This window comes from Macrobrachium rosenbergii, chromosome 55 (assembly GCF_040412425.1).
Source record: "Macrobrachium rosenbergii isolate ZJJX-2024 chromosome 55, ASM4041242v1, whole genome shotgun sequence".
Taxonomy (NCBI): domain Eukaryota; kingdom Metazoa; phylum Arthropoda; class Malacostraca; order Decapoda; family Palaemonidae; genus Macrobrachium; species Macrobrachium rosenbergii.
In genome coordinates this window covers 41910268-41922767 of record NC_089795.1, presented here as the reverse complement: position 1 = coordinate 41922767, position 12500 = coordinate 41910268, and the positions used below count along the sequence as shown (strand labels likewise).

The following is a 12500-nucleotide window of genomic DNA, read 5'->3' as shown; positions in this document are numbered from 1 at the left end:
ACTGGTCTGAACAATCTCTCTCTCTCTCTCTCTCTCTCTCTCTCTCTCTCTCTCTCTCTCTCTCTCTCTCTCTCTCTCTCCTCAGTTACTACACAGATGTATATCTTTTCATGTTAATGGTTTGCAGGTTTACCTTTGGTCCTGATTACTCTCTCTCTCTCTCTCTCTCTCTCTCTCTCTCTCTCTCTCTCTCTCTCTCTCTCTCTCTCTCTCGCACAATTTATACAGATTATGTGTACATGACAGCAGAGAAGAAGTTTCTTAATATTACTATACAATTACTATACAAAGCAAACATTTTTTTCTGTATATTAGATCGCCTCTGTATCATTTTTATGGACAGTGGACTTGCCACACAAATAATTATTATTGCTGTATATTATTAGTGTTAATTATTAATGTAATTTTTTCTTGATTGCAGGAGGGCTCACCTTCGGACGTGTCTGGAGAAATTGAAAGAAATGGTACCCCTGGGTCCCGACGGCTCCAGACACACCACGCTTGGCCTTCTTACACGAGCTAAGCATTTTATTAAGGTAAAACAGCTCTGTCTGTATGTGTGTGTGTATATATATATATGTGTGTGTGTGTGTGTGTGTGTGTGTGTGTGTGTGTGTGTATACATATATTTTTGTAAATGGAATAACAGGGTGATATAAAATTGAAGAGAGTGTTTGGTCACGAGAGTAAAGCAGGTAAGTGCGAGATCTTTGCCTATGACTCGAAGGACTTTTCAAGCGTGGCCATATACTTTATATATATATATGTATATATATATATATATATATATATATATATATATATATATATATATATATATATATATATATATATTAAGTTTACATATACTTTTTTTCTTTTTTTGTAGGTATATTGTGTTTACGTATACTTTATATATATATATTATACTTTAATATATATATATATATATATATATATATATATATATATATATATATATATATATATATATATATACACACACACATGCACACACTTTTACAACGTTATATTTTACTTAACAGAAATATAAGAGAAAATCAATATCTGATCTGTAAGAAACAATTTTTGTAAATTGCAAGTTATGCAAATCGTAGTTTGTATTCATATCATTCTTGTTGGGAAAACTCTTTGTAACATCTACAGAGCCACTGGCTTCTTTATATTGCTTCCATTGTGACTGCATGGATGCATCAGTCTGTACATGATTTATTCGCTGTAATGGAATACGCATTTGACTTGGTCCTCCCTCTTATTTTTCTTGTTTTCCTTGGGATAGATAACTGTATTGAGTTGTCCGCGCCGTTGGCCCATATATCAAGAACACATGAATAATGTCGTATAAACTTTTCTGTATTGTTGTCATGTATTAGTTGCGTAGTCTGTTTCTCATAAATCCTTTTCCATATAGGGGCCATACATTTTGAATTTTCTTACTTATCCTGATACTGACCTGTCTCTTTTTTGACACCTCTGTTTGCGCCCAAATATATCTTCCAAATTTTCTCTCAGAGTTACTCTTTAAATCAACCTCGCTTTCCAAGTTACACACGAAAAAGCGAGAGAAAGAGACCTCCAAAAAAATTAAGCCGTCCCTTCCCCATAAAAATAAAAAGAATATTCTGCTGATGTTCTGTCCAATAGGCCTAAGTATTGCCCCATATCCTCATCCGGCCTTGTGATCCGTAGGCCTACTTCCTTCTTTGGCGTCGGCCATATCCCCTAAATTTCTCTCCCGTGGTCAGACGCATTACACCCGTTTCCTTTCAGGGTATTAGAGATAAAAATTCGGCGAGATAAGACCTCCAATGATAGAGAATTTAGTTATTAGTCGCGTGGGACCTAAGTTCTTTTTCAGTTTTTGTAGCCTTTAATATTTTTATAGGCCTGTCACTCGAACATTCAGGTACCATAGCAATGGTTGAGTGGGATGGGCCTCAATCTAGAGCTACTAAAAAGTATTTTAAGTTTCACAGTTAATTAGGAGATCGGTGAAAGAATAACGCTAAAGTACTGTAGCCCAGGTCTTTTGGAGCCCACAAAAGAAAGTGACAGGAAGACGTGTAGGGGCGTGACCTCTGACAACAGGGGGAAAACAGGGATGAAAGAATTCTAGATTAAAACGTTAATTTTTGAGACCGCCACAGACCAGAGTTCGAAGTCATTGTTCCCATGGAATGTAGTGCTGAAGGTACCATGACGTTTCACTTTAGTTTCATTTTAGCTTCACCGTCTGTTTTTTGGTAATTTTATATTGATTTTCAAGCACAAGCAACGAATAAACTAGAAACTACCCAGAGAGGCCATACCTTTCCCTGTATAAAATTATAAATAATTTGGTAAAGGAAAGAATTCCTAGATCTACGTCAGGAATTTGATCACTATGCCAAATCATAAATAGTTTAATAAAGGAAAGAATTCTCAGCTCTGCATCAGGAATTTGATCAGTTCCTGAATCTAACGACCTCGTTCTTGGTCCTTTTTCCACAAACAGATAGACAGAATAACAGACTAAAACTGACAGACACTCACAGCGTAGCAAACCAACAAACAGAAACACTTGTGAAAGCATAATCTTCCGACTCCGTTTGAGAAGGGACGAAGAATATTTATGCCTACCAATCATTGACCGTTGCCGTTGCATCGTTGTCTTAGCCATTTTAATTTTCTGTAAAAGAAAACTATTGTGACGGCTTATTCTGTCCGCCCTCAGATCTTAAAAATTACTGAGGCTAAAGGGTTGCAACTTGGGATGTTGATCATCCACCCTCCAATCATTAAACATACCAAATGGCAGCCCTCTAGCCTCAATAGTTTTTATTTTATTAAGGATTAAAGTTAGCCGTGATGTGCGTCTGGCAAGGATAAAAACAGGCCACCACCGGGCCGCGAGTGAAAGTTTAATGGGCCGGGGCTCAACGGCATTATACGCTGCACAGAAAACTCGATTGCGCCGAAGAAACTTCGGCGCATTTTTTACTTGTTTTATAATTTGATTAATTACTTCTCTTCTCTTACCTCTCTCTCTCTCTCTCTCTCTCTCTCTCTCTCTCTCTCTCTCTCTCTCTCTCTCTCTCTCTTTGTATTTTTATAAACATATACATTTGTCTGTATGTGTATACATATATACACAGCTATATAAATTGCAATATATTCACTCTGTTGATTTCACCTTTCCCCATTTTCGTTTTATGGCTCTGTGCAAGATTGTAGCTTTCTCATCTTCATAGGCTGATTATTTGATCTAACATTTTATCAGTAACATCCATATCTTATTAGAGACGTCTTTTCTGTCATGTGCTCCGACATGCATACGTTGATGACAACGGGTATCCACTTATTACATTTGCCCGTTTCATTTTCCCTTTTCAGTGTTCATTATTTCCCCATGAGATTTTCCTTCGATTCTTTTTTACTTTTTGTATCATTTTCTTCATCTTGCATAATTTTCTCAAAGAAATTCCTTTTCGGCTCTTTTTAATTGAATTCTCTTGATTTTTTCATTGGAATGATTTTCGTGAATTTTCCACATGAACGATTTTCATGAATTCTTCATACGAACGTCACAGTAACGATTTTATTGAACCTTTCTCTTTATTCTCGTACATTTGATTTAAACCTCCATTTTTGGTATTCATTCATTTAATCGGTATGTGAACCTTTCCCTCGAAATGTTATAACTTTGGATTTCGGAATTATCATTCCTGAGATTAAGAGAGCGTTGTCACCATTCAGTAAACAAGCGATTGAACCGTGTGCCAGCGATGTTGTTGTGTAGGCCGGCCTAAAGCTGCCCTAGAGATTGCCAGTTGCCTCTCTCTCTCTCTCTCTCTCTCTCTCTCTCTCTCTCTCTCTCTCTCTCTCTCTCTCTCTCTCTCTCTCTCTCGAGGGAAATTGATCAGTTGTGTTAATATCAATTTTTTTTATATTGACTCTCTCTCTCTCTCTCTCTCTCTCTCTCTCTCTCTCTCTCTCTCTCTCTCTCTCTCTCGCTGTAGAGAATGAATTTGATCAGTGTTGATGTTTATATGAAGTTTCTTACTATTTTGATTCTTTATGTCTTTCCCTCTATCTCTTTCGTGTTTCAGAGAAAGAAATTGATGAATTTAGTTGTTAAACAATGCCTTTTGCTGTTCAGATTTTTTCTCTGTCTGTCTGTCTGTCTGTCTGTCTGTCTGTCTATCTATCTATATATAATATGTGTGTGTGTGTGTGTGTGTGTGTGTGTGTGTGTGTGTGTGTGTACAGACGAACGGAGATTCTAGACAGCCTTCTTTGAGTAAGTTAAAGGTGGCGAACATTTACCGTAGACTTCAGGATAATTGTTAATCATTGTCAACTAAAAATATACTTTGAAAACTGTATAAGCCAAAACGGCTTTCAATAAATGAAGTAGCTGTGGGACAGGAAAGTTTACCTTTACCCTCATACCAGAACCATTACCGCTTGTAATTAACCTGTAATTTACCTGCCTCGAACAACGGGTTATTAGCGATTCTAATGGACAAAGAGTAATAGTATGTACCAGTATTCCGTGTAATAGAACACAACAGCTCCCGCATTTGTATGGCTTTATTTTTCCTCTCTCTCTTTTTACCTAACGCTGAAATTAAAATTAAAATTCCAGCTACAATAACCTTTCGCTTTATAGTCCATTAAGACTTCGTAATGAAAAGGGGGGGAGGGGGATGGAAATTACATATTCATAGCAAGTTCAAAGGTAATGGTGTCAGAATATGTGCAAAGCAGATGCAGTAGGCTTTTTTTTATCGCCGGGTGGTACAGATTAAAATAATATTAATGCTGTGAGCATGATTTTAACCCCATGGGATTGTCGCTTCCTCTCATTTCCGTGTATTATGGCGAATTAAACCTAATGCTTTGTGCATAATTTTACCTTGATTACGAAGGATGAGTATATATATATATATATATATATATATATATATATATATATATATATATATATATATATATGTGTGTGTGTGTGTGTGTGTGTGTGTGTGTGTGTGTGTGTGTGTGTGTGTACAATGTATGTTTGTATGTATATGTAATTATTATATATATATATATACATATATATATATGTGTATTAATGCAGTATAATTGTGTAAGTGGTTTTATTATGCAACATACCAAATTCGGTTAGGTAATAAAAAATATCTTTTCTTAATAATGGTGTATCTGTTAACCCTTAAAACAGAGTAATTGGTTATTGTCTATGGATTTATTCAAGTTTTGTTCTTCAACTTTTAACTTTATGTTTGACGTTGAAAATAATCGCCTTACCTGAGTCGTTTAGCGTTTGAGTTTTAACAGTTAAAAGTTATGTAGCCATTACACGGAAGTCTTAAATACTTATGTATGTAACGATTACAAAGTTTGTGAATACTTTTGGTAATTAATAACGTTTTGTAAAGTAAGTGACCATTTATACCATTTTAACATTGATTAATAATAGCTGTATGTTCTGGGCATTGATTAATAATAGCTGTATGTTCTGGGCATTTCGTTACATTATTTCTTTAAGCAAGTGGTGCAGTAGTACTCAGAATTTTTCTTCATAGTTTACCCACGCATTTTTATTTGTGCCTGTCTTTCCTTCTGTTGGCAAGTTCTTTAATTCCCTCTTTTCGTACGTGTTCCCCGGTTCCCACACTAATTTGTGTTGAAATGTTCATTATTATTAAGACCTTTTAATAATCTGGCAGTTCTTTAATTCCCTCTTTTCGTACGTGTTCCCCGGTTCCCATATTAATTTGTGTTGAAATGTTCATTATTATTAAGACCTTTTGATAATCTGGCAGTTCTTTAATTCCCTCTTTTCGTACGTGTTCCCCGGTTCCCATATTAATTTGTGTTGAAATGTTCATTATTATTGAACCTTTTTGATAATCTGGGCATTATATATATATATATATATATATACATATATATATATATACATATATATAATATATATACACGTATATATATATATAAATATATATACACATATATATATAAATATATATATATATATGTTTATATATATATATATATATATATATATATGTGTATATATATATATATGTGTGTATGTGTGTGTGTAATGTATGTATGTAATATATATATATATATATATATATATATATATATATATATATATATATATATATAAAAGTATTCAGCGCGAATGATAAAAAAGAAAACAAACAAAGAAATGTTAAGGACTATTCTGCACTACGGATCATGCGACCTGCTAACAGGAGAAATGTTTATAAGTCAGGTAGAATAATAAGTGAACCGTCAAATCTGAGGATTATTAACTTTATACAAAAACCTTTTCAGTTAGGTAAACTGCTTTGACTCGTAAGAGACTTTCAACTTGAGTATGATAATGAGAAGTCTTACTAGAAGTTGACTCAGCACATCAATTCAGGACTCTGGAAACACGTAAGGTAGAAGGAAATTCAAAGCCTTTCCAATAGAGGGAATGAAATTTTTATGCTTTTACAAATAAAAAATTGGAAAGTAAATTGTTGAAAGAAAAAGAAAACACCCGACGACTACCATTTCCGTAACCTCTGTTAGAAAGCACGAACGAAAGTTACGATAACACTGAGCGTAAGCAAAGCAGCATCGGAGGAAATTGTAAACTTTTTTGAAAAAATTACTCTGCTCTGCTATAAAACTTTGTACAAAACATAAGTGGGATGGGTAACCTCATGTCCATATCTAGCCCAGATGTGACGCAAATAAAAGAAAAGGAAAATCTGTACTTTGGCAAATAATCAATTCATCAATCAAGGTAAAGAAAGCTAGACTGGAATCGCTGATGGAAAATTATGAGAATATGGGAAAACGGAAACAACGAGAGACTCCCAAAGCTTGGGAGACGATTGGTATAGATGCTGCACCTGCAATTGACGAGTCTTTCGACTTGTTTGCTGCTGATCTGTCAGCTGACTCTCTAATTTGCCTCGCTAATGATTGACGCTGACACCGGTAAACACATCAGAGGGAGTCTGTGAGCATCCGCGTAACCTTTTATCTGGCAATTAACCGTGTCATCAACGTCATCATCATCATCATCATTATAATTATTATCATCATCATCATCAACATCATCATCTTCATAACCCTCCCGCCTCCTCCCCCCGCGCCCCGACATCAATCGCATTGATGTAGCCATCAGCATCGTTAGCATAACTTTTATGCCGTCGATCGTCATAGAGCGTGATGTCAGATGAAACAATGAAGGGGGCCGGGGGAGCAACGGCTGGAAACAGACAAGTCTCTGTTACTACAGAACGTCTGATGGTGTAATGGACCGCGGGTAATGGGAATTACATATGTGAGTGGATTTTCCTGTTGTGGAGAGAGAGAGAGAGAGAGAGTTTCTACAGTGCGTACCCTCCTACCCCCGCCTCATATGCTCATAAATTGGATTCCTCGCCGTTGGTTTGCAATGCAGGTTTTTCAAAGCCAGATGTAGTTGTAGCTACGCCAGTTTCCGTACATTAATCAGTCAAGCGACTGTACGGTCGTAGGAGTTGCTTGACTTATTTGTGATAAATATGGGAAGAATTTCATGAATATTTTTTAATTTTATATATATACAGTATGTATATATAAAGTATATTTATAAATATATATATATATAGAGAGAAATAGAGAGAGAGAGAGAGAGAGAGAGAGAGAGAGAGGTGTTCAAGATTTTCATAACTTTACTTTTTTAATTATTTCAATTCATATTTATTGCAAATCTTATTACAGTATAATCATCATATTCAAATTTCTTAATTGAACTAATTTCCGTCCATCTCTCTCTCTCTCTCTCTCTCTCTCTCTCCTTCTTCTTCTTCTTCTTCTTCTTCTTCATTGCCACACAGCCTTTTATTAAAAAATTTTTTATGGAAAGGGAGGGTAATTTTTACGCAGTTCTCTCTATGCTGCTTGAAATTGCATTTAGGAGGTTTTTCCAGTTTTCGGTTTTTAATTTTTTTGGTCTAAGATTTTAATTTTCTGTAAAAGAAAACTAGAGATGGCTTTTTGTCTGTCCGCCCGCACTTTTTCTGTCCGCCCTCAGATCGTAAAAACTACTGAGGCTAGAGGGCTGCAAATTGGTATATTCATCATCTACCCTCCAAATTGCCTCTAGCCTCAGTATTTATTTTATTTAGCGTTAAGGTTAGCCATAGATCGAGCGTCTGGCAGCGCTTTCTGGAGGCGTCGTCGACGCAGCTTCACCGAGCGTAGCAGAGAGTTCCACACAGCATTATATGCTGCACAGAAAACTCGATCGCGCCGAAGAAACTTCGGCACATTTCCTACTTGTTTATTTTTGATGAGTTTTTTTCGGGAAATTACACACATGTACACGTCTCACTCAAGTTTTCATATACATATGGTCCCATTATACGGGGTGTCCATAAGTCTCTTTACAAAAACAAATGAACAGACAAATGTGAGAAACTTATTACAAACTGAGGAGTAGATATTGAAGTTTTTTTGCTAATTTAATGCACCTCTATGTGGGTACCATTAGTTGCACAAAGCACATCAAGACGGTACTCGATTTCTTGCCATGTTCGCTGTAGCATAGCCTCATCAATGGTGGCAATGGCACCAGTGAAATTTTGCTAGCGATCAGTGATATCCCGCATCTTTGTTCGATACACGATATCTTTAACATAGAAAGAAGTCCAGGGGAGTGATATCTGGTGAACGAAGTGGCCAAGGAATTAGGCCATCCCTCCCAATCCAGTGGTCTGGAAATGTTCGATTTAGGAACCCACACACTTGCAGTCCCCCATCTTGCTCGAAAACGATGGTTGGTTGAAGGTCATCTAGTTGTGGTGCCACATGTTCAGTGAAAAGGTCAAGGTAAACATCTGCAGTAATTGATGTTTCGTTGAAGAAAAATGAACCAATGATTCGATTGCACGTGATCCCACAACGCACATTCACCTTTGGACTATCTCGATAAAGTTCCCTAGTCACATGGGGATGTTCTGATCCCCAAATTCTCACATTATGTGTGTTCAGTTTCCCAGAAACATGAAAGGTTGCCTCATCACTTCAATAAACTCGGTTGTGGAACGCTTCAACCTCAGGAATTCGTTCCAGCATGTTAGCTGCAAACTCTTTTCGTCTTGGTTTATCATTTGGGTCAAGTGCCTGTATGAGTTGCACTTTGTAAGCGAACAATCGCAAGTTCTTGTGTAGGACTTTGTGCTCTGTTGAACGTGGTAGCTGTAAGTGTCTGGCAGCAGTATGGATGGACTTTGTATGAGAACGATCAAAGGCTTGTCTTACACGATTGATGTTTTCCTCAGATGTTCTTGGACGTCCACTCCTCCCTTGATCCAACACTGTTCCTGTCTCCATAAATTTCTTGTCCCTTGCACGAATTGACGGATGTGACAGTGGATCTCTTTTTACTTAGGTCTGTAGTTTCGCTGAGTCTGCGTATCCGAATTTTTTTTTTCAATAAACCCTGACACACTGTTCCTTTTCTTGAGGAATAGCCATTTTTAGGGGTTCGTTTAACAGTACCTCTTCCTTCAACAGAGTACCTGAAATACGCAAATGCTGTGTGATTAAAAACTTTGATAAATGTTGAGTACATAGAAGAAATCTGGTTAAGATATCTCATCAATGGCTTTTGTAATATATTTTTTTTAAATTGTAAAGAGATTTTTCGGACACCTTGTGCAATGGGTTCCTGCCTTTATTTGGTGTGAATTTTTGGATAAAAGTCCCTTAATTTCAATTTTTTTCTGTGTATCGCTATGAGACAAATGTTCATTTCATGTTTCTATTTCTCCTCACCTCGCTCGTTTCATATAAAGAAGTGTCTCGACCATCGTACATATGAGCTAAGGTCACCCATCCAAGTAGTGATCAGACCCAGTATTGAAGCGAACATGCTACCATCCAGATTTTAAATCGCGGTCACCCGTCCAAACTAAAGCCAAAACGGCTAGATTTCACAGAGGGGAAGAGAAGTAGCTTGATATTTTCACTCGGAGGCCGACGGAAGAGCAAAACTGGCTTCCCAAATCTAGCTCCATTCAGGATGCGCCATGGAGATAGGGCAACAGGGAAACAGAAGCATTGAGACACTCCATTTTGAAAATTGAAGGTTATTATATATATATATATATATATATATATATATATATATATACATATATATATATATATATACATATATATATATATATGCTATATATACTTCAAATATATAAAACTATGCAAATAAATTCTCTAATTATTAACACAGCACTTAACAAACAAATTCATGAATTATCAAAGTACATGGTAAATATATTATCTTCGTAGCCTAATTGAAAACACACACACACATATATACACACATATACTGTGAGTATATATATATATATATATATATATATATATATATATATATATATATATATATATATATATATATATATATATATAGTATATATACACACACAAAGCACAGAAGGTAATATATTTACCATGTACTTTCGATAATTCGCGAATTTGTTTGCTGTGTTGTGTTAACATTTAGAGAATTTATTTGTCTAGTTTTTATTATACTTGAAGAATTTATTTGCGATTTATTTTTGTCTTAGGGACTCTTACATAAGGTGTAGCTTTAACACTTACGGAATCTATTTGTGATGTATTTTCAATACTTAAAGAATTTATTGAGGGTTTATTTTCGATCAATTTATTTGCTATGTTCTCAGTACTTACACAATTCACTTGCGATGTATTTATAATACGCAGAGGATTTATTTACAATGTATTTTAGTATTTTCGTACCCTCTTCTCGACTACCATATTCCTTTATTGGCGCCCTACTTCTGTTTTCCGTAAAAGACACGTCGATCGTTTTCTCAGGGTTTAAACTAATACTCTCCCGTCCCCTCCACCCCCTTGTCTCCCCCACCCCTCCCTTTTCTCCCCCACCCTTCCCTTTTCTCTTTCCACGGGATCTTCAAGCCGACACTTTCTAAGAGACAATTGGCTTGTTCCTCCTTTGCCCCGAGGGGGGGCTGTGGATGGTGGGTAGGGGTAGGGAGAGGTGAAGGGGGGGAAATCAATAAATTTCCATCATCATTCTTTATTTACGACAGCGTTTTTGACCATCAAGACTGACCCGCTGTGTTTTTGTAATTGACTTGCAATTTCGTGAATTGGTTCTCTATTGATCAGGTATCTAGTTATCTTAATTGCTTGGTAAATGTCCGTGCCGTAATATAATATAGTCAGAGTCCTCATTTGATTACAATACTGTATTCATTTTATGTATGTGTGTATGTATGTATACGTACATACATACATACATACATACATACATACATATATATATATATATATATATATATATATATATATATATATATATATATATATATATATATGTGTGTGTGTGTGTGTGTGTGTGTGTGTATTGTGTATTTACACGCTCTTATCTATGTATATAATCTTTTAATAGATGTGTGTACTGTTAACCTTACGTATTTGCAGACGTTATCCTTTTTTTATAGGAATGTTTTTTCCCTGTGTAAGTCACAGAATAAATCAGATTTGTTGAATTTAATTACATTTTACGTGTTTATTTCGCACTGGAGTAACTTTCTCACAACCAAAATGTTGGGTATATTTTCACCTGTGTCTAGTTACTCTGATTTCTGTTCTTGCCCACAAGATATTGCAATAGATTAGATTTTAACGTAAATTTAGATGTGGACTTGGTATATTTTTATATATGCGTTTAACGAGGGAAGAGATCATGAGCGTCTTCTAGTACGTGTTCGCATGACGGAAGGAACTTGAGTCGCTCATTTTTATGTGTTCATTATTCAATTTCTCCTTGCATAGCTGCATTTCAGTTTTATCATTATTAATTCTCCATGTTTTTGCGGCGTCGATCACTTCGTAGCGTAATTTGTAACAGAGTTGGTGTCAATAACCTTTATGTTGTGACGCCAGTTTAAGTAACCATAAATCATCTGTAATGGAGTGTGAGCATCCTTCCTGATATACCAACCATTCTCCTTCCTCGTCTGAGTGAGAGACTTCGTTTCTATTTTCTGCTTTGCTCTTCCTCTTCTCACTTCTCCTTTCATCATCCTCCCCGCGATATCTGTTCCCCATCTCTCTCTCTCTCTCTCTCTCTCTCTCTCTCTCTCTCTCTCTCTCTCTCTCTCTCTCCCCTCCTTTCTTCCCCCGGAACGTCTTTCGCCGTGCCTTTGAAATGTAGATGTTGGGAGGAAGGTCCCGTGGGAGACGGCGCAACTCCACCTTTTGATGCTGATGTTGATGTTGATGCTCCTGCTGTCTGTCTGCTTTCGCTTGTGCTGACTGACGATATCTCTCTCTCTCTCTCTCTCTCTCTCTCTCTCTCTCTCTCTCTCTCTCTCTCTCTCTCTCTCTCTCTCTCTGCCAGATAGTGTTAGCATTCCGGTTGTCAGCGGGTCCTCTTAGATGAAGTTACTGGTCACAGGCTTTTGGCT

General features: G+C 36.4%; 1 protein-coding gene across 3 annotated transcripts in view; it reads left to right on the top strand.

The window, feature by feature from the left end:
- LOC136835180 (max dimerization protein 1-like) overlaps window positions 1-12500 on the top strand; it is a 672429-nt gene that overhangs the window by 615394 nt on the left and 44535 nt on the right. For all 3 annotated transcript variants that reach the window (XM_067098401.1, XM_067098400.1, XM_067098402.1), the window contains exon 4: window positions 422-536. In XM_067098401.1, coding sequence (XP_066954502.1) covers window positions 422-536 — 115 coding nt within the window. The remainder of the gene's footprint in view (window positions 1-421; window positions 537-12500) is intronic.